Source organism: Macrotis lagotis, chromosome 5 (genome assembly GCF_037893015.1).
Source record: "Macrotis lagotis isolate mMagLag1 chromosome 5, bilby.v1.9.chrom.fasta, whole genome shotgun sequence".
Lineage (NCBI taxonomy): Eukaryota > Metazoa > Chordata > Mammalia > Peramelemorphia > Peramelidae > Macrotis > Macrotis lagotis.
The window spans coordinates 17274924-17300749 of record NC_133662.1 but is presented as its reverse complement, the minus strand read 5'-3'; the positions used below and the strand labels follow the sequence as shown (position 1 = coordinate 17300749).

Here is a 25826-nt window from a genome sequence, read left to right as displayed (position 1 = left end):
TAAGCAGTATCTATCTAAAACTATCAATGAACATTATATGCAATGGGGATAAGGTAGAAGCATTCTCAGTAGGGTCAGGGGTGAAGTAAGGATGCCTGTTATCACCATGATTATTCAATATTGTATTAGAAATGTGAGCTTTAGCAATAAGAGAAGCAAAAGAAATTGAAGGAATTAGAATTGGTAATAAACATACAAAACTCTCACTCTTTGCATATATGATGGTATTTCTAGAGAACCCTAGAAAATCATCTAAAAACTATTAGAAACAATTAGCAGCCTTAGCAAAACCACAGGATATAAAATAAACCCTCTTAAATCCTCAGCATTTCTTCATGTTACTAACAAGATACAGCAGCAAGAGATAGAAAGAGAAATCTCATTTAAAATAAATTCAGAATATATAAAATACTTGGGAGTCTACCTTCCAAGGCAGATTCAGAAACTTTATGAAAACAACTATAAAACACTTTTCACACAAATAAAATCAGATCTAAATAACTGAGCAAATGTCAATTGCTCATGGGTAGGCCTAACTAATATAATAAAAATGACAATTATACCAAATTTAAACTACTTATTTAGTGCCATAATCAAACTTCCAAAAAATTGCTTTAGTAAGCTAGGAAAAAAATAGTGACTGAATTCATATAGAGGAACAAAAATTCAAGAATTTCAAGGAACTCATGAAAAAAGAATATGGTCCAGCCATTCCAGATCTAAAATTATATTATAAAGCATCAGTTATCATGGTGGATCAGTGGAATAGATTAGGTGCAAAAGAGACAGTAGGAAATGGCTATAGTAATCTACTGTTTGATAAACCCAATGAGTCCAGCTTCTGGTTTCAGAACTCACTCTTTGAGAAAAACTGCTGGGAAAATTGGAAGATAGCATGGCAGAAACTAGGATTAGACATCATCTCACACTCTATACCAAGATAAAGTCAAAATAGTTGCAGGATTCACACATAAAAGCCAATAGCATAAGCAAATTAGGAGAACAAGAAATTGTTTACCTGTCAAATCTATGGAAAGAGGAGCAATTTATGATTAAAGAAGAGATAATGTTATAAACTGGACAATTTTGATAACATAAAATTAAAAAGCATTGCATAAATACAAACATTGCAACCAGGATTAAAAGGATATAATAAATTGGGAAACAATTTTTACCATTAGTGTTTCTGACAAAGGACTCATTTCTAAAATATAAAGAAAGTGGAGTCAAATTTATAAAAAAGAGTCATTCTCCAAATGACAAATGGAAACGCAAAGGCAATTCTTGGATGAAGAAGCTATCTATGTTCATATGAAAAACTTATCTAAATCATTATTGATTAGAAAAATGCAAATTAAAGTATCTCTGAATATTTAGAGATATCACCTCATACCTCTCAGACTGGCCAATATGACCAGAAAGGATAATGATCTATGTTGGAGGGGATGTGAGAAATCTGGGACATTAATGCAATGTTGGTGGAGCTGTGAACTGATACAACCTTTCTGGAGAGCAATTTGGAGTTATGCCCAAAAGGCAATAAAAATTTTCATGCCCTATAATACAGAAATACCACTACTGGGTCTCTATCCTGAAGAAATCAGGAAAGGGGGTAAAAAATCCCACATGTACAAAAATATTTATATCAGTTCTGTTTGCAGTGGTAAAGAATTGAAATTTGACGGAAATGGCTGAACAAATTGTGGTATACGTATGTCATGGAACACTATTGTTCTAGGAGAAATCATGAGGGATAGAATTTCAGAAAAGCCTGGAAAGACTTACATGAACTGAGGTTGAGTGAGATGAGCAGAACCAGAAGAACCTTATACACACTAACAACAACATGGGGTAATGATCAACCATGATAGGCTTGCTCATTCCATCAGAACAGTAATCAGGGAAAATTTAAGGGATTTTATGATTGAGAATGCCATCTGTATTCAGAGAAAGAATTTCTAAAAGTTGTCTTATGTAATATGTAATTTTGTTATCTCTAATGTTTACTTTTTTCCTCTTGGATCTGAATCTTCTCTCATAACAAATTCAATTTCAATCTATGCTTATCATGGATGCAAATGTAAAGCCTATTTCAGATTGCCTTCTGTTGAGGGGAGGGGGAGGGAAAGGAGGGAGGGAGAAAAATTGTAAAACTCAAAACCTCGCAAAAAATTGATTGGTAGGAACTACCATTTTATGTAATTGGAAAACAAATAAAATATTTATAAAATTAAAAAAAGAAATTTATGCAAGAAAAACTTTAAAATTATGAAGATTGCCAAATGAGTTTTTACTCAGAACATTCTCACAAACGAACTCTTAAACCCTGGAGTTCTTAAAATTTTTGGTCTTTTAACTGAATTTTACTTAGCCTGTCTCTAAACTTGGTTAATCAAGGAGAATGGAGACAGGGTACCTGTTATCAAGTAGTTGTTTAATTAATTGCTTTCATTGGAAGGAACATACTGGAGCTCTACCCTGCTGTAGTGAAGGCAGAGGAGCGGGTAGGGGAAGGTGAAGCACAACTCAATCATTGCTAAGGCTTGAGTTTTTTCTTATACAAGCTCACTATTGCAGGCCAATACAAGTCTCTTTTCATTCTGTTAAGTTGATTGGGGGTATTTTGGTATTTTGTTTTGGCAGAACAGATTATATAGTTTTTTAATTTACTTCACAACACAGGCAGGGACAGTTCAGGGAAAGAATGCAGGCCTGTCAGTGTTAATGAGTTACTCTAGGCTGCTTTGTTCTCTTTAGTTCTCAATTCAGAGCCTACTTGTGAAAAGGGAGCACTGAGAAATCCAAATTATTAGTATATTCATTACAAATATCATATAGATTAATATGAAAATCATAACTCTTTCCACAGGTTTCAGGACACAAATATACTCTTCAAATTGCTGAGAACTAAGGACATAGCCAAGATGACAAAGTAAAGAAACTGACTCATCTAAGCTCTCTTCTAACCCCCTAAAAACACTAAAATAATGAGTCTAAGCAAATTTTAGGGCAGCAGAATCCTCAAAAAAGACAGAGCGAAATAATTTTCTCCTCCAAGACCATTTAGAAGATCAGCAGAAAAGGTCTGTCACATCTGGGTGAGAGTGGAGCATAGGCTGCACCATTGTAGGCCAAGCCCAAGCCACTGAATCAGAAGCAGGAGCAGTTGCATCCAGAGATCCCATTCATAGATGGTAAAGCGATTAAACAGTTAGTCAGAAGGAAATTATATGGATAGCCTTGTTAGCACTGAGGCAGGGCTCTGTTGCTTTGCCCATACTCAGATCTGGATAGTAGTCCTGGGTGGCAGTCTGAGGGCAAGCAGGAAGAGAAGCACACCAGAGTTAGTGACCACAGTGGAGAAGGTATACTCCTCACAGTTCCAGAAAAGAGTACTTGTGGTCTCTCACTGATCAGACAACAGGCCAAGAGACTGGAAAACACCTTTTCTGGCTTAAGTCATATCACCCTGGAAGAAGTGAAGACTCACAAGTCTCTAAAAGTATTTCAGAAAACAGCTACACAAACCTCAGAAGCTTAGGGCATTATGCCCTCCATAGTGGAAGCAGAATCCCACTTTAACAGAGTTAAAAGTCAAATGATAGATTGGGTAAATGAATAAACATCAGAAAACATTCCTCTTCATAGAAAGTTATTATGATAATAAGATAAATCAAAACACAAACTCAGAAGAAAACAGCAAAATCAAAGCCTCCAAGAAAACATATGAATTGGATTAAAGTCATGGAAGGACTCAAAAAAAGGATTTTGAAATGCAAATAAGAGATGTAGAGAAAAAATTGGAAAAAGAAATGAAAGTTTTGCAAAAAAATAATGAAAAATGAGTCGCCACCTTAGTAAGGGAATCCAAAAGATACTGAAGAAAATAACACCTTAAAATACTTTATGTGAAGTTATAAAGGAGGTACAAAAAGCCAGTAAGAAGAAGAAGAATGCCTTAAACAGTTGAAGTGCCCAAATAAAAAAAGAGGCACAAAAATTCACTGAAGAAAGCAACTACTTCAGGGTGGCTAGGTGGCTCAGTGGATAGAGCACCGGCCATGGAGTCAGGAGTACCTGAGTTCAAATCTGACCTCAGACACTTATGGCTATAAAGTCACTTATAGCCTTTATAGCCTTTCAGCATTATTCCAAATTTCTCTACAAGGTGTTTGAATCAGTTCCCAATTTCATCAACAATCCATTAATGTCTCATCTTTCCCACATCTCCTCCAATATTTTCTTTTTCTGTCCTATTAGAAAATCTAAGAAATATAAGAATTGTTTTAATTTGTATCTTTTTAAGCAATAGTGAGAATACTTTTTCATATGATTATGGATAGCTTTGATTACTTCATATAACAATTGGGAAATAGTTCTCACTTTTATAAATTTGACTAAGTTCAACATATATTTCAGAAGTGAGACCTTTATCAAAGAAACTTGTTTCAATTTTTTTCATAGTTACTATTACATACTCTGTTTCCTTTCATCCTACTTACCCCATTTATACTAGTCTCTCTCCTTTAACCTTGTCTTTCCTCGAAAGTGCTTTATTTCTGACTAACTTCTCCCTCAGTCTGCTCTTCCTTCTATCACACCATGTCCCATCTCTTATACCCTTCCCCTCTTTCTTTCCTGTAGGGTAAGTTAAATTTCTATGCCTATTTGAATGTGTATGGTATTCCCCAATTTGAGCCAAGATCTGTATCCCAAGAGATATTGTAAAAAAAGACTTATATGTACAAAAATATCTATAGCAGCTCATTTTGTGTTGGCAAAGAATTGGAAATTGAAGGGTTGCCCATCAATTAGGGAATGGTTGAACAAGTGGTGTGAGATTATGATGGAAAACTATTCTGCTTTAAGAAATGATGTTCTTGGGGCGGCTAGGTGGCACAGTGGATAGAGCACCGGCCCTGGAGTCAAGAGTAGCTGAGTTCAAATCCGGCCTCAGACACTTAATAATTACCTAGCTGTGTGGCCTTGGGCAAGCCACTTAACCCCCATTGCCTTGCAAAAACTAAAAAAAAATGTTCTCAGAAAAACATGGAAAGACTTACATGAGCTGATGCAAAGTGAAATATACTGTAATGGTAATTTAATGGTACAAGTATTGGTAATATTGTAAGATGATCAGTTGTGAATGACTTAGCTGTTTGCAGCAATACTCAAGAAAACTCTGAAGGACTTTGTTTTTTAAGGTTTTTGCAACGCAAATGGGGCTAAGTGGCTTACCCAAGGCCACACAGCTAGGTAATTATTAAGCGTCTGAGACCGCATTTGAACCCAGGTACTCCTGACTCCAGGGCCGGTGCTTTATCCATTACTCCACCTAGCTGCCCCTGAAGGACTTGTTTTGATAAATGTTATTCATCCCTAGAGAAAGAGCTAGTGGTGTCTGAATACAGATTGCAGCATACTCTTTTTTTATTTAAAAAAATTTTTTTGAGGTTTCCTTTGAGGGGAGGTCTATTTTTTCTTTCACAACATGACTAATATGGCAATATTTGCATGACTACACATTTAACTTATATTGAATTGCTTGCTTTCTCAATGAGATGGGGTAAATTGGGAGGAAGAAAGAGAATTTGGCATTCATTCATTTGAAAATGAATATTAAACATTGTTTTTTCAAGAAATGGGAAAAATAAAATAATAAATTTTTAAAAACAAAAAAATTACCAAGAATTCCAAGAATTTTTTGCTTATATTTGTTTATATTAACCATATTGGAAATTAAAACTGATAAACTACAATCAAGTATTTATTAATTAATTCAATAAAAATAATCCTTTTCATATCCTAATAAAATATTTAAAGTTAAATTTATTTTTTAAATATATCAATGAGGAGTATCTTTGTTTTACATTATTATTAAAATGTCTTATCTGGCTTGAGGCCAAAGCTAGATTGCCATATCTACTTACCATCAAATCACTGCAACCTGTTGTTTTAGTTGAAGTAAATAAAAAAATATGAACTCATGTTGATAAATAGTTGGAAAAGGAGGGTATATTTTAAGAAGCAAATAGAAGCTAATTACAATTATGTAAATAATTCTGATCTATAAAGATGCCCTAAAAGGGAGCTGGGAACTGAAAGGTGCCTGGTTGTATAGAGAATAGAGTTTTTGTCATGGAGTCATTAGAGCTGGGTTCAAATCCATCCTCAGATAAATTGGCTCTGGGATCCTGGACCAGCTATTTGATCTGTTTTTCCCTTAATTCCTCAAATGTAAAATGAGAGGCAACAATAGTGTTTCCTTCTGTAGGCTATTGTGAGGATCAGTTGTGAGATAATATTTGTAAAAAGCAATTTGCATAGTGCCTGGAACATGGTGGGCATCATATACCACTTATTCCTTCCTTCCTTCTCCTCTTGCGGAGGTCTTTGTACCATTGAGAATTGCTGGATTAAGTGGTTTTTGAGGTTTCTGTTGGCTGAGGGTTTATGTTCTATTGTTCCATGACATATATCACATGAATAGAAATCCTAGCTTCCTCCCTCTGTCTCCTCCAGGGGAAAAATGGACAAGAAATTTCTGATTAGATCCTAGGACTATGTGTCCAGCAGTCACCCCTTCACATTCTCCCAACTCCCTTTAGAAAAATCACTTCTCTGGGGATGGAGAAAGAACAGAGAATGCTAGGTGGGAAGGACTTAGGGTGACCAGGAAGAAGAGGAAGTTTCTCAGTGTATCACTTGTCCATAAGTAGAGGATAGGAGAAGGAACAGTGAAGAGATGACAACCTTCTGTCCTGGATGTCCTTCCTAAACAGACACCCAATGTCCCCAGCAACTGCCATCCATTTGAAGTTATACTGTCAGATCTGACAACTCTATTTCCATTTGTCTGAATATTTATTATGTACTTGGCCCTGTCCTCACCTTCACCCCTTTCACTTCCCCTTCTTCCCTATGCTGAGGCTCTTTGGATACCTAAACATAGGATAGATGTGTGTGGGATCAGGAAATCTATGGTGTAACACAAGCTTCAGTAGTGGTTCTAAGAGTCAAAACTCTTCTTGAGGAGGGTCCCTAGGTCATTCTTGGGGTCAGAACCAGTGAAATCCCCCAGAGACAAGTACTCTTACTTCTTAAAGCTCCTTACACTTTTTTCACTTCCCCAATCAGAGCTTCCCCCAGTCTCTCTAACTTCTTCTCCCCCCCCCCCACCAGAGGCTCAGAATCAGTAAGTGGAGAATGGGGACCAACACTCTCCTCCCATTCATCAGCCCAAACATAGCATAAAGAGGCTTCCTCCCATGTCCTCTGATTTTGGATCCATGTAGACACGATGGCCCAGGCAGTTCCACTGCTGCTGTTGCTGTTTTTGCCATTCATGGGTATATGGGGGGGTGAGGAGGAAGTTATGGAAGGATAGAGGTCAGAGGGAGAGAGAGAGAGAGAGAGAGAGAGAGAGAGAGAGAGAGAGAGAGAGAGAGAAGGAATGGAGTAAAATGATGTATTGTTATAAGGGAGTGGGACGAGATAGGAGCAGTGATGTGCCAAAGACAGCTCACTCTGGCTTGTAAAATCTTATTGTTAAATTACATGTGAGATCATTTACACTTTGAAAACGGGCAAAAACTCATACACATAAAAAGTTAGCTTAATCTGTTATTGATTCATTTGGTTTAAAAAAGAAATAGTGATAAAGCTAGTACTACAGATTAAATTAAAAAATGTGACAATATTACGTATATGTACTTGGATAGGTTTATAAATATAAAAGGAGAAAGGAGAGAGAGTAGAGACAAAGGAGGGGGAGAAGAAGAATAAAAGTGACAAAAGGAGGTAGATTGAGTGAACTGGTCATTTATTGTTTCCTAGAACATCACTGATTGGGACTATACCTTGGTGACTCCTTGAGGAAGGTTTTCTTAGAAGAGGATTGTATTTAAGGACACTAGCCCCCTTACCTTGTTCATATCCTTCAGTGAAAGAAGGAAGAAACTCAAGATCTGATGACCTGCTTTTCAGATTCACAGAGACAAGAGTCAAAAGAGCAATTCTTGGAGGGACAGTCACTTATAGTGAAGTGCAGTTACTCTTGGAGAAGTGGAAGAGAGAAGTGGAAAATCTGGTGTAAAATGCAAGAGAATAGATGTCATGGATTAATTATCAGAAACAAAGTCTCAACATTGGAACAGTCAGACCAAAGAGTTTCCCTGGAGGATAATACCAATGCTCGTTTCTTTACTATCACCATGTCAAAGCGCAGGGTGGGGGACACAGGCATCTATAAGTGTGGATTGTATTATTCTGACTGGAAGACTATTGATGTTATCAAAAGCATTCACCTGAAGATCTTTCCAGGTCAGTCCCTGCTAACCTAATTCCCTTCAATTCAAGCAGAACTTAGGAAATATCTAATGGGAACATGACCCTGGGCTGGAATGTGACCCAAGCTTTCCTTGGAGTCTCCAGGGAGAAGCTGCTCATCCTCTTTCAGGCCTTCAACTTCTTGCCCTCCCCAGTCCCATCCTCTACTTCCTTCTTTCCAAATCACAGTATTGATGGTATTTCATTTTCTAGTCTCTGAGGAAGGTAAGGCCATTTCTCCTCTGCTCTCATTCCCATGCTGGGCAGACATTTTCCCCAATAGGGTTGACTTAATTTTGAAACTGTCTTATGTTGGAAGCCTGAGACATCATTCCACTTCTTTTAGACTTCATTCCTCATATGTAAAATGGGCACCTGGGTGAGGATGGTATAGTAACAATGTATGTGAGAAATCCAATTTATGATTTACAAATGCTTTACATCTGGGAATTACTAATATTGCCTTCTTTCTGGATACCAACCACACCCAACTCCTGGGGAGATCCTTGGTCAGGTGTTCAGAGAGCCTGTGGTTGTCCAAGGAGTCTGAGGGTGACATTATCAGTAGGAACTATGGACTACAACACTTGATAATACATCATGAATGGGATATGACATATATGATATAATAACCCACAGTAAGCATGCATATGATACTTAAAGCTTTTTGAAAATCCATCACCTCAGTCTAGTTGTTCTGATACATCTAGGAAAGAAAAGTCCTGGGAGGATGTTTGAGGCCTAAGGGTTTCCTTCCTCTGTTCTTTTTTCAGCTACAACATTGAAGCCCACCAAATATTCTCAAACTACCATTGAGACACCTCTCACCACCAAACATTCTCAGACTACCACAGAGACACCTCTAATCAGCTCTTCCATTCCCCTGGTCACTAGCAGGTACAGCTCTTTTTTGGAAACCCCTATGTCTCAAGAACTTCCAGCCTCAGCAGTCAATGTAGAGGCTTCTTTCCAGCCTTCCATTCTGGAGGGGGAACAAAAGGACAAAAACTGTGAGTTGTGGGTTCTTTGGGACCTAGTAAAATTGTATTCCCCAGTTTTCTCCCTTTCCTTCATATTTTGGATGGCTTGAATTAGAATTTCTTTTAGTCTTGGTCTGGCATTTCTCAATCCTGAACCCACACTGCCTTGTGTCTAGATGCTAAGCCTTTACCATCCTATCCACTGCATTTATGATAAGGGATATTGTTTATCATACTTCTTCATTTCCAGACAAACTAGGAAGATACCTAAATGCTATACTACTTTATTATCTTGATAAGTTGGGCATCATTGAACAAGGACTAACTGCCTTTACCTTTTTCTCCTGGGAGGGGGTTGCAAGGCAATGAAGTTAAGTGGCTTGCTCAAGGCCACACAGCTAGGTAATTATTAAGTGTTTGAGGCTGGATTTGAACTCAGGTCCTCCTGACTCCAGGGCCAGTGTTTATCCACTGAACCAATTAGCTGCCCCATTCCCTATCTTTCTCTTAGGACTCATCCTTGATCCAACAATGGGTCTCAGGATAAGCCCCTTGGTCATATTTGGGTCCTGATTGGTTCAAAGTGAATGTAAACAGCAATTGTTTCTCTTTTGGCCAGAAACCCTGAAAGTCTTCCTCTCTTAGATTGATATTTTTTGACTACATAAAAGAGGTTCATCTAGTTTCTCTTCTTTCTTGCCTTAATCACTGAGAAATTTTAAGGGTTTTATCCTCTTGGTAAAAAAAATTGAAAGTGATAATTCTTGACCTTTTTGCCTCAACTCTTTCTCTCTCTTACCTAACCTAATGACTGAATGGGCATTGCCTCAGTCAAACTGAGACTTGGGTAAGACAGTTTTAAAAGACTGGGTAGGGACTTCCGGCCAAGATGGCAGAGAGAAGACAGGCACAGTTCTAAAGTCTCCTGATCTCTTCCCCATCTATCACATGAAACAAACCTCTTAAAAGAAATCCAAACCAGGGAATGCAGAAAGAAAAGCCAGGAGAGAAAAATCTAGCTCAGGATTTGTCTCCCGCAGCAGCCTTGGCTGAGTACCGGCAGGTGAGTCTGAGCTCTGAGGGAAGATCAGCCCGGGATCAGCCAGATCAACCGCTGGATCGGAACCGGGAGTCTGAGGGCCCGAGAGCCGGACCTGCTGGATCAGTGGTGGGGCTGGACGAAAGGGGCTTGGGTCCACGGGGAAGCAGAGGCGCTGGTGTTGGTGCTGTCCCCCTGCAGCTTGGGGAAGGGGCTGTGGGGAGAGGTCTGGTGCAGGAGAGCTGCGGACACCATCCCTAGGCTCCTAGGATCTGAGAAATCCTGAGTCCACACCTCCATTGCACTGAGACCTCCTCCCAAACAAATGCAAATTACTTCTGCCTCAGGCCCAGGTGTGTGAGCAAAAGAACCAGCCCAGCTGAGGAATCACCTCAGGCCAGGGTAAAGCCCACCATTGATTGAAGGCAAAAGAATTCAATAGCTCAAATTCCCTCCCTCAAGCAAAGGGAGAAGGCCTCGCAACCAAGGTCACAGACACCCCAGAGAGGGCAACCAGCACCTCCTACTGGCCATCCAGAGAAACTGAACTCAGTAAAGCCTTTAGAAATCCCAAGCCCAGGTGAAACAGCCCCACCCAACTCAAGGTCTTAGCATAATGAAGAAGGGTCAGCGGAAAGGTGGATCCATAGAAAAATTCCTGGAAGGGAAAGACCCCAACTCAGAGAGACCTGGAACCTCTGAGGAGAATACAATCTGGTCTCCAGCACTTAAAGACTTCCTTGAAGAAATAAGGAAGGAGTTTAAAAATCAACTGGAAAATTTGGGGGAGACAATTAATACCTTGCAACAAGAAAACAAAACCTTAGAAAGTAGAATTGGACAATTACAAAATGGGAACAATTCTCTCAGATCCTCAAATGAGCAAATGCAAAAAGAAATTAATTCTCTCAAAACCTCAATTGGTCAAATGGAAAGTTCTTTCAAAAGTAGAATTGACCAATTGGAAAAGGTTAATGAAGAAAACTCCTCCCCCCCCCCAAATAATGGAGTCTACAGAAACTAATGACTCCAGGAGACAGCAAGAGTCAGTTAAACAAAATCAAAAAATAGAAAAAATAGAAGCAAATGTGAAATACCTCATCAACAAAACCACTGACCTCGAGAATAGATCGAGGAAGGGAAACCTGAAAATTATAGGACTTCCTGAAAACATTGAAGTGAAAAAAAGCCTGGACTTAATATTACAGGATCTAGTGATGGAAAACTGCCCTGACATCATCGAATAGGAGGGCAAAGTAGTTATTGAAAGAGTACATCGATCCCCACCAGAAAAAGATCCTAAAATGAAAACACCAAGGAATGTTGTGGCAAAACTGAAGAACTATCAGATAAAAGAGAAAATTCTGCAAGCAGCCAGAAAGAAACAATTTAAATATCAAGGAGCCACAATAAGGATCACACAGGACCTTGCTGCATCAACTTTAAGGGATCAAAGGGCCTGGAATGAGATATTTTGAAGAGCACGGGAGCTTGGAATGCAGCCAAGAATCTACTTTCCTGCAAAGCTGACCCTTCTCTACCAGGGAAAAAGATGGACATTTAACAAAATGGAAGAATTCCAAAAATTTCTGATGAAAAGACCAGAGCTAAACAGAAAATTTGGATATCAAACAGGAGGTTCAAGAGACACATGAAAAGGTAAAAAAAAAGGGGGGGGTGGTAAAAGGAAAAAAATGCAATCCAGCAAGTTGAAACTGGCTATATCCCAGCATGGTGGGGGTGGGGGGGAGAGACTCTCATAAATCCTGAGAAATGTAACTCTAATAGAGAGAATATACCTAGCCAGAAATGCTGGACATCCATGACTTATCCATGAGACTGATATCTAATGGGATGTAACTGGCTTTAACTCCACTGGGGAGAAAGATTCTAATAACTCTCAGGAATTTTGACTCTATTCAACCGAATATACTGAACTAGAAGGGACAGACACTCAGAATTTTCTATGACTTAGAATGATCTAAAAAAAATACACTGCCTCCCTAAAAAGGCGGACAGGAAAGAGACAGGAGGAGGGAGGGGATTGAATGGGACAAATCTCATTACACTAAGAGGTACAAAAATCCCTATGGTAATAGAGGGGAAGAAGGGAGTAGAGGAGAAACACCTGAATCTTCTTCTCATCAGACTTGGCTTAAAGTCAACCTACACATACTCAGTTAACTTATAAAACATCTAACCTTTCAAGAATTAAAAGGGGAAAAGGGGAGGGGAGGCAGAGAAAGGAAAGGGGAGCAGAGGAAATAAGGGGAAATAACAAAAGGAAGGCAAGGAAACAGGGAAAGGGGAAAGAAAGGGGAGGGTCTGATATAGGAGGGCAAACACACTGAAGGGGGTGGTATTCAAAAACAAAATACTGGGGAATATGGATAAAAGGGGGGAAAAGGGGGAAAATACAAACAGAGGGAAGACAGTACAGAGGGCAATAAAGAATTAGTAATCATAACCTTGAATGTGAATGGGATGAACTCTCCCTTAAAACGTAAGCAAATAGCAGAGTGGATTAAAAACCAGAATCCTACAATATGCTTCTTACAAGAAACTCATTTGAAGCAGAGAGACACATATAGAGTAAAGGTAAAAGGTTGGAGCAAAATATATTTTGCTTCAGCTGAAGTAAAAAAAAAGCAGGGGTAGCCATCCTTATCTCAGACAAAGCAGCAGCAAAAATAGATAGCGTTAAAAGAGATAAGGAAGCGAACTTTATCCTCCTAAAAGGTACCATAGACAATAAAATCATTTCAATATTGAATATATATGCACCCCGTGGGACAGCACCCAAATTCTTAGAGGAGAAGCTGAAAGAATTACAGGAAGACACAGACAGCAAAACTCTACTAGTAGGAGACCTCAACCTCCCACTATCAGCTCTAGATAAATCAAATCATAAAACAAACAAGAAAGAAATTAGGGAGGTAAATAGATTGTTAGAAAAATTAGATATGGTAGACTTATGGAGGAAACTGAATGGGGATAGAAAGGAATATACCTTTTTCTCTGCAGTACTGTGTTTGCATTAGCTGTCTCTCTTGCCTGAAATGTTTTCCTTCTTCACTTATATCTTTAAGAATCACTGATTTTCTGTTTTTGTTTTTAGGGGTTTTTTTTGCAAGGCAAATAGGGTCAGGTGGCTTGCCCAAGGCCACACAGCTAGGTAATTATTAAGTGTCTGAGACTGGATTTGAACCCAGGTACTCCTGACTCCAAGTCGGTGCTTTATCCACTACACCACCTAGCCGCCCCCACTGATTTTCTTTATTGCTTAGTTCTTAGTGTTATTGTTGTTCAACTGTTCAGTGCCCTGCCTCTTTGTGACCCCATTTGGGATTTTCTTGGCAAATATACTGGAGTGGTTTGTTATTTCTCTCTCCAGATTTCCTCAGATGAGGAACTGAGGCATATAGGAGTTAAATGACTTGCCTAGGGTCACACCGGTAGTGTCTGAGATCAAATTTGAACTCAGATCTTCCTGACTCTGGGCTTAGCTCTCTATCCACTGAATCACCTCACTCCCCCATTTAGCTCCATACCAACATCTAAAAGAGACCTTGCCATCTCTTTTTCCTTCAGTTTTTAGCACTTTCACCTCATGGATTGCTTTGAATGCATTTCATATTTACTTGACTGTGTGCATATTGATTTCCCTCAATAAAATGTAAGCTTCATGAGGACAGCAATGCTTTCATTTTGTCTTTATCTCCCTTGAGTCTAGCTTAGTGTTTGTCTTTACCAGATAGGCACTGAATGAATCCTTGGGGATTGATCTAGAATAGTGAATAGCATTGTTGATTTGGAATAACAACAACAATAATAACAACAACTTACATTTATATGCTGCTTACTATTTATAATTATTGTCTCATTTGCTTCTCACAACAACTCTGGGAGGTAGGGGCTATTATTATTCCCATACAGATGAAGAAACTGAGACAAACAGAGGCTAATGATTCACCCAGAATCACACAGTTAGTATGTACCTGAGGATAGATTTGGACTCATGTCTTCCTCATTCCTGGATTAACCCTCTATCTACCGTGCCTCCTGTTGTTATTCAGTTGTTTTCAGTCATGTCCAACTCTTTGGGACCCTATTTGGAGTTTTCATGGCAAAGATAATGGAGTGGTTTGCCATTTCCTTCTCTTGCTCATTTTATACATGAAGAAACTGAAATAAATAGCATAAAGTGACTTGGTCATGGTCACACAATTTGTAATGTCTGAGGTTAGATTCGAACTCAATAGGATGAATTTTCTGACTCCAGGCTTGGCACTTTATCCATTGTTCCACCTATTTACCCAATGGCTTCAAATTCTGCCTTTGACTTTAATTGGTTGTGTGACTCTGGGCAAGTGACTCAACCTCTCTGAATATCAGTTTTATTATCTTTAGAATGAGAATGGACTCAATCTCCATGACTTCTAAAAGTCCCTCCTAGCTCTAATCTATGATTCTACAACCTCATCATTCCACAATCATTTAGACAATCTGTGTTAAAGTCCTTATTCTAAACATAGTTATGCAAAGACAAAAAATGAAACAATTCCTACTTTCAAGGAGCTTGTGCTCTGTCAGAGGTGAAAACTATATATACCTCTATATTTATATATGCTACAAAACTGAAAAAAGTGTTTTGAAAGTTTAATTATTTTAATTTGTTTTGCAATTAACTCATTTTGTGAATTTTAAATAAGAAAATTACCCTTTAAATAAAACTTTGTATTATATATTTCAAGAACAAAAGTTTCTTTTTTTATTTTAAAGATTTTATTTATTTTGAGTTTTACAATTTTTCCCCTAATTTTACTTCCTCCTCTCCACCCCCCACAGAAGGCAATTTGTAAGTCTTTACATTGTTTCCATGGTATACATTGATCGAAATTGAATGTGATGAGAGAGAAATTATATCCTTAAGGAAGAAAAATAAAGTATAAGAGATAGCAAGATCAGACAATAAGATATCAGTTTTTTTCCCCCTAAATTTTTAAGGTAATAGTCCTTGGTCTTTGTTCGAGCTCCACAGTTGTTTCTCTGGATACAGATGGTATTCTCCATCACAGAGAGCCCCAAATTGTCCCTGATTGTTGCACTGATGGAATGAGCAAGTCCATCCAGGTTGATCATCACCCCCAAGTTGCTGTTAGGGTATACAATGTTTTTCTGGTTCAAGAGGAAAAGTTTCAGGGGCGGAGCCAAGATGGCAACAAGAGAAGATCGTCTCTTAGGCGTTCTCTCATAACTTACAAACTAAGGACTCTAACTAAATTTTCGAGAGACAGAACCCACAGAGGGACCCAGGGAGGCAGTTCTCCTACTCAAGGTAACCTGAAAAAGAGCAGAAAGGCTCTGCTCCCCAGGGTTGGAGGGGAGGCCTGTCAGAGGGGTGGCCCACCAGAGCAAAGGAACTTCAGCCTCCTGGAGGCAGCCCCAGGGTGTTGGGAGCCATGGCTCACAGCAGCTGGGGAGTTTCCTGACCTACACCCCGGAGGAGCACCGGGCACAACTTGGGAGGAACAGTGGGGGACCTCTGCCAGAGTGAGCAGGTGAAGCCCAGCCCTCAGGGCACACAGCGAGCAGCATGGCTAAGGCAGTCCAGATCCAGGAAACAGAAGCGGGCAGAGCTGGTAAGCAGGAGCCCCCAGGGCATGAGCCCAGTGAACCTAGGGAGGGGAGTGAAGAGAGACTGCTGAGCTCTGTCCTTGGAACAGGACGCTGGGGTTCTGACCACATTCAGATCTTGATCGCAATCTAGGCCCCCCCCCCACCATAGGACAGCAGGTTCCCCCCCACCTCAGCCCCTTTCAGAGGGGGTCACTTGTGGTCATTCACAGACCAGGAGGGAGGACGGAGCCTCACACATTAAGATCCTTGTGGGTGTCCCAAAAGCTCAGGAAGTACCCCCAAAATAGGCTTAGGCTGGGAAAATGAGCAAGCAGAGAAACAAGAGAAACACCATTGAGAAATATTTTGCCTGTGAGCCCAAGAAGGATCAAAACACTCACTCTGAAGATGAGGAAGCACAAGTTCCTGCATCTAAAGACTCCAAGAAAAACAGAAATTGGGCTCAGGCTATGACAGAGCTCAAAAAAGACTTTGAAAATCAAATGAGGGAGTTAGAAGAAAAACTGGGAAAAGAAATGAGAGAGATGCAGGAAAAACATGAAAATGAAGTCAGCAGCTTAGTCAAGGAAATCCAAAAAAATGCTGAAGAAAATAGCATGCTAAAAACCAGCTTAGGTCAAATGGATAAAACAGTTCAAAAAGTTATTGAGGAGAAGAATGCCTTAAAAAGAAGAATTGGCCAGATGGAAAAAGAGATAAGAAAGCTCTATGAGGAAAACAAATCCTTCAGACAAAGAATAGAATTCAGGGAGATTGATGAATTTACGAGAAATCAGGAATCAATACTTCAAAAACAAAAGAATGAAAAATTAGAAGAAAATGTGAAACATCTCATTGAAAAAACAACTGATATGGAAAACAGATTTAGGAAAAATAATTTTAAAATTATTGGAATACCTGAAAGTCATGATCAGGAAAAGAGCCTTGATATCATTTTCAAAGAATTACTACAGGGAAAATTGCCCTGATATCCTAGAAGCAGAGGGCGAAATAGAAATGGAGAGAATCCACTGATCCCCCCAAGAAAGAGATCCCAAAACACCAACCCCCAGGAATAGTATAGCCAAGTTCCAGAACTCCCAAGTCAAAGAGAAAATATTACAAGCAGCCAGAAGGACACAATTCAAATACTGTGGAGCTGCAATCAGGATCTCACAGGACTTAGCAGCAACTACATTAAAAGCTCATAGGGCTTGGAATATAATATACTAGAAGGCAAAAGAGCTTAGAACGCAACTGAGAATCAACTACCCAGAAAAACTGAATGTCCTTTTCCAGGAAAAAAGATGGACTTTCAATGAACCAGGGGAATTTCAAATGTTCCTGTTGGAATGGCCAGAGCTGAACAGAAGGTTTGATCTTCAAATACAGGACTCAGGTGAAGCATAGAGATTGGAGGAGAAGGGGAAAATATGAGGGACTTAATGATGATGAACTGCATGTATTCCTGTAAAGAAAAATGACACTGATAATACTCGTATGAACCTTCTCAATTAACAGAGCAGGTAAAAGGAGATTCTATAGATGAAGCACAGGAGAAAGCTGAATTTGAAGATAAAATATGGTGTAAAAATGGAGTCAATAGAAAAAAGGGAAATTTAATGGGAGAAAGAAAAAGAAGAGGGGAAATAGGCTGAGATATTTCATATAATAAGATTTTTCTTTATTCCAATGAGCTATTGCAATGATATGGAAGGGGGGTAAGGCAAGGGGGAATGAGGGAATCTTCACTCTCATCAGAGGTGGCTAGGAGAGGAAACAGCATATATACTCAATGGGGTATAGACATCTGGAGTAAGGAGGGGCAGGGGGAAGGGCTGGGGATGTGAATGAAGGAGGAGAGGATGGACCATGGGAGAGTGGTCAGATATAACACATTTTCTTTTTTACTTCTGGCAAGGGGCTGGGATTAGATGGCCTGTCTGGGACCAAAGGATCAGGTGAATGCTGGACCTAAGGGATGGTATGGAGGCTCAGGGCCTCTTGGCCCCAGGGCCAGGGATCTGTCTGCTGTGCCACTCAGCTACCCTACAGCAGAGTCAGAGTGAAAGGAAAGAGAGAAAATATAGTACATGGTAGTGGAGAAATACAAAAGGAGGGAGTTGCTATCAGCAATGGCAACAGTGGAAAAATATGGAAGTAACTTTTGTGATAGACTTATCATAAAGAATGTTATCCACTCACGACAGAGTTGGTGGTGTTAGAACACAGACTGAAGTACATTTATTATTATTATTATTTTTTTGGGGGGTGCAGGGCAAATGGGGCTGGGTGGCCTGCCTGGAGCTGCATAGTAGGGTGATCGTTGGGTGTCTGAGGCTAGATTTGGACCCGGGTGCTTCTGGCTCAAGGGCCAGTGCTCTGTCCACCACCCAGCCACCCCTACTATTATTACTATTTTATCTTATTTTGGGTCCTTTTTTGGGGGGGGGTTTGCAGGGCAGTGGGGTTGGGGTGGCTTGCATGTCACACAGCTGGGTGATTGTTGGGTGTACGGGGCCAGATATGGGCTCAGGTGCTCCTGGCTCTGGGGCTGTTGCTCTGTCTACTGAACCATCTGGACATACCTACAATCATTACTATTATTTTTTAATTTTAATTTTAATTTTTTCTCTCCCCTTTACATTATCGCTCAAGTGAGTCTATATTTTTTTGGTTGTGGGGGTATTTTCTTTACTCTTAAACATGAATATTTTATTAATGTATAGAAAACATTATTTGTACAAAATGAGAATAAATCAATATTAAATAAAAAAATAAAAAAGAATTAAAAAAGAATAAATAAAAAATAAATAAAAGAAAAAAAAATAAAAAAAGAGGAAAAGTTTTTTTTAAGGTTTCTGCAAGGCAAACAGGGTTAAGTGGCTTGCCCAAGGCCACACAGCTAGGTAATTATTAAGTGTCTGAGACTGGATTTGAATCCAGGTACTCCTGATTCCAGGGCCAGTGCTTTATCCACTAGCCACCTAGCCGCCCCGAGGAAAAGGTTTTGATGACACTTCTCACACCAGTAGATAGAGGAGGTCTTCTTGCTTGCCTTCTTCAGTTACCTGATCTATCTCCATTAGAGTTTTCTTATGGGGTCACAGCAAAACAGTCATATATGCATGGAAACAATTCTTTTTGAGGAGGTTTACAAGTACAATAATTTCAGTTTCTGAGTAACAACTCATGAATGTTTATCAAAAGTTTTAAAATTTACTAAATAACTAATATTTCAAAATTTAAATAGTTAACTTTGCAGATTTAAAAAAAGTTTGTCATATGTATGATTGTGAAAATATTGAAGCTTAAGATTTCATTAGGACTTTTGAGATACCCTGCATGCATATGTGTATATATACACATACATGCATGTTCACAGTATACACACGTGTACATAAATACGTGTGTGTGTGTGTGTGTGTGTGTGTGTGTGTGTGTGTGTGTACTTTTCTTGGTTAGGTTGTTCAGTCATTTCCAAATCTTCATGGGATTTTCTTGGCAAAGGTATCAGAATGTCTTACCATTTCCTTTTCTATATGCTCATTTTATAGATGAGTAATTGAGGAAAATAAGGGTAAAGTGACTTTCCCAGGGTTACACAGATAGAAAGTTTCTGAATCTGGGTTTGAACTCAGATCTTCCTAACTCCAGGCCCAGTCTTTTCTATTCACTAGCCACCTAGATGCCCTCTGAGTGTCACAATATAATGTATGCATATTATATACATTAGATTATTTATGTGTATATGTGCATAAATACACATTCACACATATGCAAATATATATTGTGTAAGTAGATATGTATATATAAAGTATTGCACATTTGAACTTCCATATTATTTCTCTTCTAATGCCTTCTTCCTGCTCACAAAGTCATCAGTTTGGTTTTTGGCTCTCATCATTTCTTCTCTAGACTATTGTAATAGTTACCTTTATTGATCCCCTTCTTGAAGTTGCCCAAGTCATAGTCCTTTAGTGCAGGTCTAGCCATCACAAACCCTGACTCAATAAACTCCACTGGTTCCTTGTTGCCTCTAGAATAAAATATAATCTCTTCTTGACTTTTCAGTCTCCATAACCTGCTTTCATTCTATCTTTTTTGGCCTAATAACATATTAAGCCTCTTCTCTTTCTTTACACACCAACCAAATTGGGCTTCTCTCAGCTTCTCCTTCTCACACATCTCCCATCTCCCAATGCCTTGAATTCATATGGACTGTAACCCAATGTCTAGAATGTCTCCCCTCCTCAGTTCTGCATGACAGTGTTGTCTTCTCAATAGACTATAAGCTTCTTGAGAGTAAGGATTGTCTCATTATTTGTATTTTGGTGCTTTGCATCCTCACAGCACCTGGTAGACAGTAGATGTTTAATAAATATTTGTGAGTTTATTGATAGAAGGTAAATAATATAGATTGTTTGATATAAGAAAGAAATGGAAAAAAAACATGGTAGGTTATTGCCTATGTTCATGTGTGTTTGGGAGGAGGGGAGGGGGGATGAGTAGTATAATATATGCTGCAATATAATGCTGAGGTTTAGGATGTTTGGAAGAAGATAACGAGTTTGTTTTGAACACATCAGATTTGAAATTGAGAGTTCAGGTCACCTGGTTTGAAATCTCCTAGTATGGGTATGAGATATAATGGTAGGAATAGTCAATTTTTTCTGAGGGAAGGAGGGAAGGGAACAGACATTTTTTTTGAGTCTGGGTTAAATGCTTTTAAAATATCTATTTGATAGGGATAATTCTGAGAATGTTATGGGATATGGGGCCCTGCTTGGATCTAGTTGAAGTCAGGTCTAAAAATCAGGGTGACAAGTTGTTAGGAGAAACTTGAAGTTTCCTGTGGGTATCTGTGGAGAAGGGTCATAGGAAGCCCCAAAGACAAAACTCAGTTCTATTTTGGGTACCTCCAGTACTGTTATTTTGTTTGGTTTGATATTATCTCACCTGACTTTTCCTTTTCTATTAGTGCAAGAGACAACCAGAAAGTCATCATTTGGGGCTCTGTGCTAGCCTCCTTGCTCCTACTTGGGCTCCTCAGTGTGATCATCATGTATACAGTGAAAACCTCCCAAAAACCTGAGACAGGTAAGACACATGTGGTCACTTGGTCCTCTTCCTAAGGAATCCTCAACTCTCTCCTCCCCTCCTCCCTTTATTGCCCCAGGTTTTTCACTTTCAGTGGGCTCTAACACTGCCGACTTAAGGGCTGAGGGAAGAAGAGCCCAGAGCTCTACATAGCCCGAGAACTCTCCTCTTTTGAGCCTTTTTTCTTTTTCTCCTTCATGACAAATTCAATCTAATGTTAGTTATAGTCAGTGTATACTTTTCTCATCTGTCCCCTGATACTCTGGGAGTTCCCAAGGTGAGATATTGACTTATCTGTTTTTTCATCTTTCTTTCATTCAGGAACCTTCTTCATAGCTTTGTTCTATGAACCACATAGAAATGTGACCTAATTGTTTAATAGTTATCTAGAGATAATCAACAGAGGGAAACCACTAGGTAGCATCATAATAACCTCAAGAAAAGAAATGAGGTCATATATATATATATATATATATATATATATATATATATATATATATATATATATATATATCTTGGGACAAAGCTTGGTCCTTCACAAGTTCTATAATCTAGGCTTATCCTTTTCCCCTTTCCTTCTTCCCCTCATTCTCAGAGCCTAACAAAGTGCTTTGCACACATAAGATAATCAATCAGTATATGTAAAATGAAGGAATTGCTAGAAGTCTCAAGTGAATAAAGGATTCTATGAAAATAAATTTTTTCTCTTTCCGTCTTTTTTTCTCTTTCATCCCTCATAAATAAGACCACAAACATTTATTAAGGACTTCCAATTTGTGAGGCACTATGTTGGGACTGAGGTTACAAAGAAAGACATGACCCAAAACCTCCCTTCAAGGTATTTACAAGAGAATTCTCCTTGTAATGAAGGGAAAGGCATGTCTATTAATAAGAATCAAATGGGAGAGAGTGAAATACAGTGAAGTATGAGGTCCAGTAAATGTGGAACTTTGAAAAATAAAAAATCATTTTGAGGCAAGTTAGGGACCTGAGATTTAGGGGATCAAGAGAGACATTAAAGGGCAAGTGGTACCTAAATTAAGCCAGGGAAGAATGAAGGGACTTCACTAGAGGATAATGAGGAAGTATCAAGAACAGAATTAGAAACAGGAATAGTCAATATGAGAAGGCAGGGTAGAGAATGACATTGACTGGATGAACCATAGACAATGTCAATGATAAGTATGAGAAATAAGGATGGAAAAAGTAATTAATAAATAAATTATAGAGGGTCTTGATGCCAAACTAGAAGTTTACAATTTAAAGAGACAATAGGGAGCCACTGAAGGCTTTTGAATGGAGAAGAAACTCATTTTCTTCCTTTTTGATTTTCTTTTTCTCTACCTCTTTCTTTCTCTATTTTTGTCTCTGTCAGTCTCTCTCCACCTCTATCTCTCTGTTTTTCTCTTTCTCTACCTCTGTCTCCCTTTACCTCTACCTCTGTAACCTACCTCCCCATCTCTCTCTCTCTCTCTCTCTCTCTCTCTCTCTCTCTCTGTTAATTCTGTTTGCTGTCTTAATCTCCCTTCCTTCCTTCCTTCCTTCCTTCCTTCCTTCCTTCCTTCCTTCCTTCCTTTTTCTATTTCTTTTTCTCTTTGTTTCTATCAGTCTACCTCTCTCTGTCTCTGTCTCTGTCTCTGTCTCTGTCTCTGTCTCTCTCTCTCTCTCTGCCTTTGTCTGTCTGTCTTTTTCACATACACATACACACACACACCTAAAAAAAATGCTCCTTTTGACACTAAGTAGAGCAAGACACAAAACAAATAGGTTTTGATTGGGAGAATTGTACAAAGCATCCTGAAACATACCAAACACTTCTTTCCACTGGTAGTTCCTAAATTTCAGAAGGGAGGGAGTGAAGATCTTCTAAAGGCATGTGCTTTGACAGGTGATGATGACTGCCATCATATCTATGATTACCCTGAAGAGGAAAAGCAAAAGACTAGGGTACATAATATTGATAATCTTTTACATGGCTCTGCAGAGCATTGTACCTTTCACATACCTTATCTTATTTGCCCCTGACAAGAGTCTTATGACCTGAAGTGAAAGGGCTTTCTCTCCATGGCATAGAACAATAGAACCCAATGGATAGAGAACTGGCTAATGAGCAGGGTAGACCTGCTTTCAAGTCTGACACATACTGATTGATGGGTAAACTTGGAATAACCATTTAGCCTCTTAGAAGCCCAAGGCAACCAATACTTTTAATATAACAGTGGCAGATCTGCATTTGTAAAGGCAGTTTCCTCCTTTGGAGTATCCCAGTCAAATCATCATTCTGGATTAGAAAGCAAAAAAAAAAACAAAACAAAAAAACCAAAACTCCAAGAAGATCCCAAGACCAGAAATCTACAGAGGTCAATTGGCTTTTTCAGTCAAATAGAAAATAAATAAATAATTTGACAGTCTTGGAGGCAAAAAGATGTAGGTTTCAACCTCACCACAGAAATGTACTGATTGTGTGATCTTAGGTAAGTCATGAGGTACCTCCCTTGGCCACAGTTTTTCATCAGTAAAATGGAGTAAGGGGCTATAGGACTCAATGATATCCCTGGTTCCTTCAGGCTCTATATCTAGACAGAATAAATTATAGAAGGTCAGTGCATTTGCTCTGTTGATTATCTCCAATTTTAGCTTCTCTATAGATTGCTTGTGAGTTCCCTGAGAGGAGGGATGGTCTTTTGTTTTCCTTTGTATGGTGCCTTGCATGCAAGAGTTGTTTAATTGTTTAATAGTTATCTAGAGATAATCAACAGAGGGAAGGCATTAGGTAGCATCATAATAACTTAGAGAAAAGAGAATATCAGGAAATGGGTGACTGGTGGTTTTAATGGTTCCTGAGAGGTCTAGGACTAAAGTAGAGGTTCAAATGCTTATTTATAAACATTGTCCTGAATAATCAAACCTCATAAGCTACTTTCATTATGTATAGCAGCTAGATAATTCACTATGGATTCCTTAGTTTGGACTTGATCTGAATTTCCTACTATGAACTGCTTGGCATTAAAGGTTTTGTCCTGTAATTCCCCATTATGCAATTAAGACAATTGTACTTTGCAGTGTATGTAGCTCCTGCTTGGTAGCCACTTGGCAAATGTTTATTAACTGACCATGAAAGTGGTTGTATGGGGCCAGGCACATAGTAGTCAATAAATACTTATTGAATGAATGAATGTGATTGTAGCTACTGGCTACTTGAGTTTGGTTCTGCCTGTGAGGAATCATTATTCAGACTTGGGAAAGCAAGGGTGGAAACAAAAGAAAAAATTTATTAAAAGAAGTTACTACACATTGGAAGGGATGTGGGGGGTGGGGAGAGAGAGCGAGAGAGCGAGAGCGAGAGCGAGAGCGAGAGCGAGAGAGAGAGAGAGAGAGAGAGAGAGAGAGAAAAGAACAGCGTTGACTGAACCAACAGATCAGAGAAGACTCTGGCCCTGAGTGGGAGTTCAATCCAGGTTTTTATGTCTTGCCTCTCATCCAGAGGGCAAAAGGTGAACTCCCTTCCTCTATACTGGACCTGGAATTAGGTAGAGGGTAAAGCCTAAGGAGATCAAGATACAAATTTTATGTTAAACAATGAATCAATGATAATGGGGCTCTCCACCCAATTTGAGCAGCCTTTAGGATTACAAATTGTTTCTGTTACAATCATAATTCTCTATTTCTAGTCAATTTACATCTCAAGGTGGTAGTCAATTTATATCTCCACCCAATTTTTACATTCACAATTCTCTTCGTCTTTTCCCTACATCATGACTAGGGCATATAGGATTTGGTTCTAGCTATACCATTAACTTTATATGTGACCTTGAGAAAATCATCTATCCCCCTTCTTTGGTCTCAGTATTTCAAATCTGTCTCTATAAAATGACAGAAATGAACTAGATAGTTCCAATATTTTATGTGTGAATTTAAGACACTCCCAGGCATGTTTCCTAGGCATGTTCCCCTTCCCCATTGTAGTGTCTCACTTCCCTTACCACTCTACCCTTCCACAATGTGGGCAGAAGGTTGGTACTGGTAGCTTCCTTACTCTGATCTGTCTTTTCTGGTTGATGGTCTCCCTTGCTTTCTCTTGGGCTTCTAGAACATCTCCATAGAAATGGAAGAAGAAGGTTCGGGTGTTATACAATATGCTTCAGTGATCCATGGAATTCAGTTCAGCCTTGGAGATCCAATCTATACCAACACACAGATTGAATCTCACCCTGATTCACTTTATATCAACAGTGAGCCTGTGGAATATGCCAGCATTGCAAGAACTAGACACCAGCTTCCTAAATAAATTTCCCCTCAGAAAGCAGTGGTGAGGGATTGGAAAGTCATTGAATGACCCTTAGTATAGGACCTCAGATTTTATGGGGTTAGGAGACTTTGGGGGCATGGGAAAGAAAGTATGAGAAGACCCAGTCCCTGATATTGTGGTGCAAAATAGTTCCACTGGGGAATACTAAGGCAGAAAATGACTTGAGGATAATAAAAAAAATCAGCATATTAATGTTTTAATGGACAGATTGTGTTATACATTATGACTCCCCATATTAACATATTAATGTTAATTAATATCAACATATTAATCCACTACAAATTTATGGCATATAACTACAGCTGTTCTTATCTCTGCTGCTAATCAATTCTTCCTTTCTCTGTGTATTCCTCCTTATATGAGGGATTCTTACTTAACAGGCCCAATTCCTACCTCTCTACTCTGATTACTTCCAAGGATCAATCAGTCCCATGTGAAAAACTTGAACCCT

General features: G+C 39.0%; 1 protein-coding gene across 1 annotated transcript; it reads left to right on the top strand.

Moving 5' to 3' along the window:
* Positions 1-8096: 8096 nt before the first annotated feature.
* On the top strand, positions 8097-25354 carry LOC141489208 (uncharacterized). Its single transcript, XM_074189985.1, has 5 exons — positions 8097-8322; positions 9075-9225; positions 20948-21066; positions 22955-23013; positions 25157-25354. Exons 1-5 carry the CDS (start codon positions 8097-8099, stop codon positions 25352-25354), a joined length of 753 nt encoding a protein of 250 aa, XP_074046086.1.
* Positions 25355-25826: the final 472 nt, after the last annotated feature.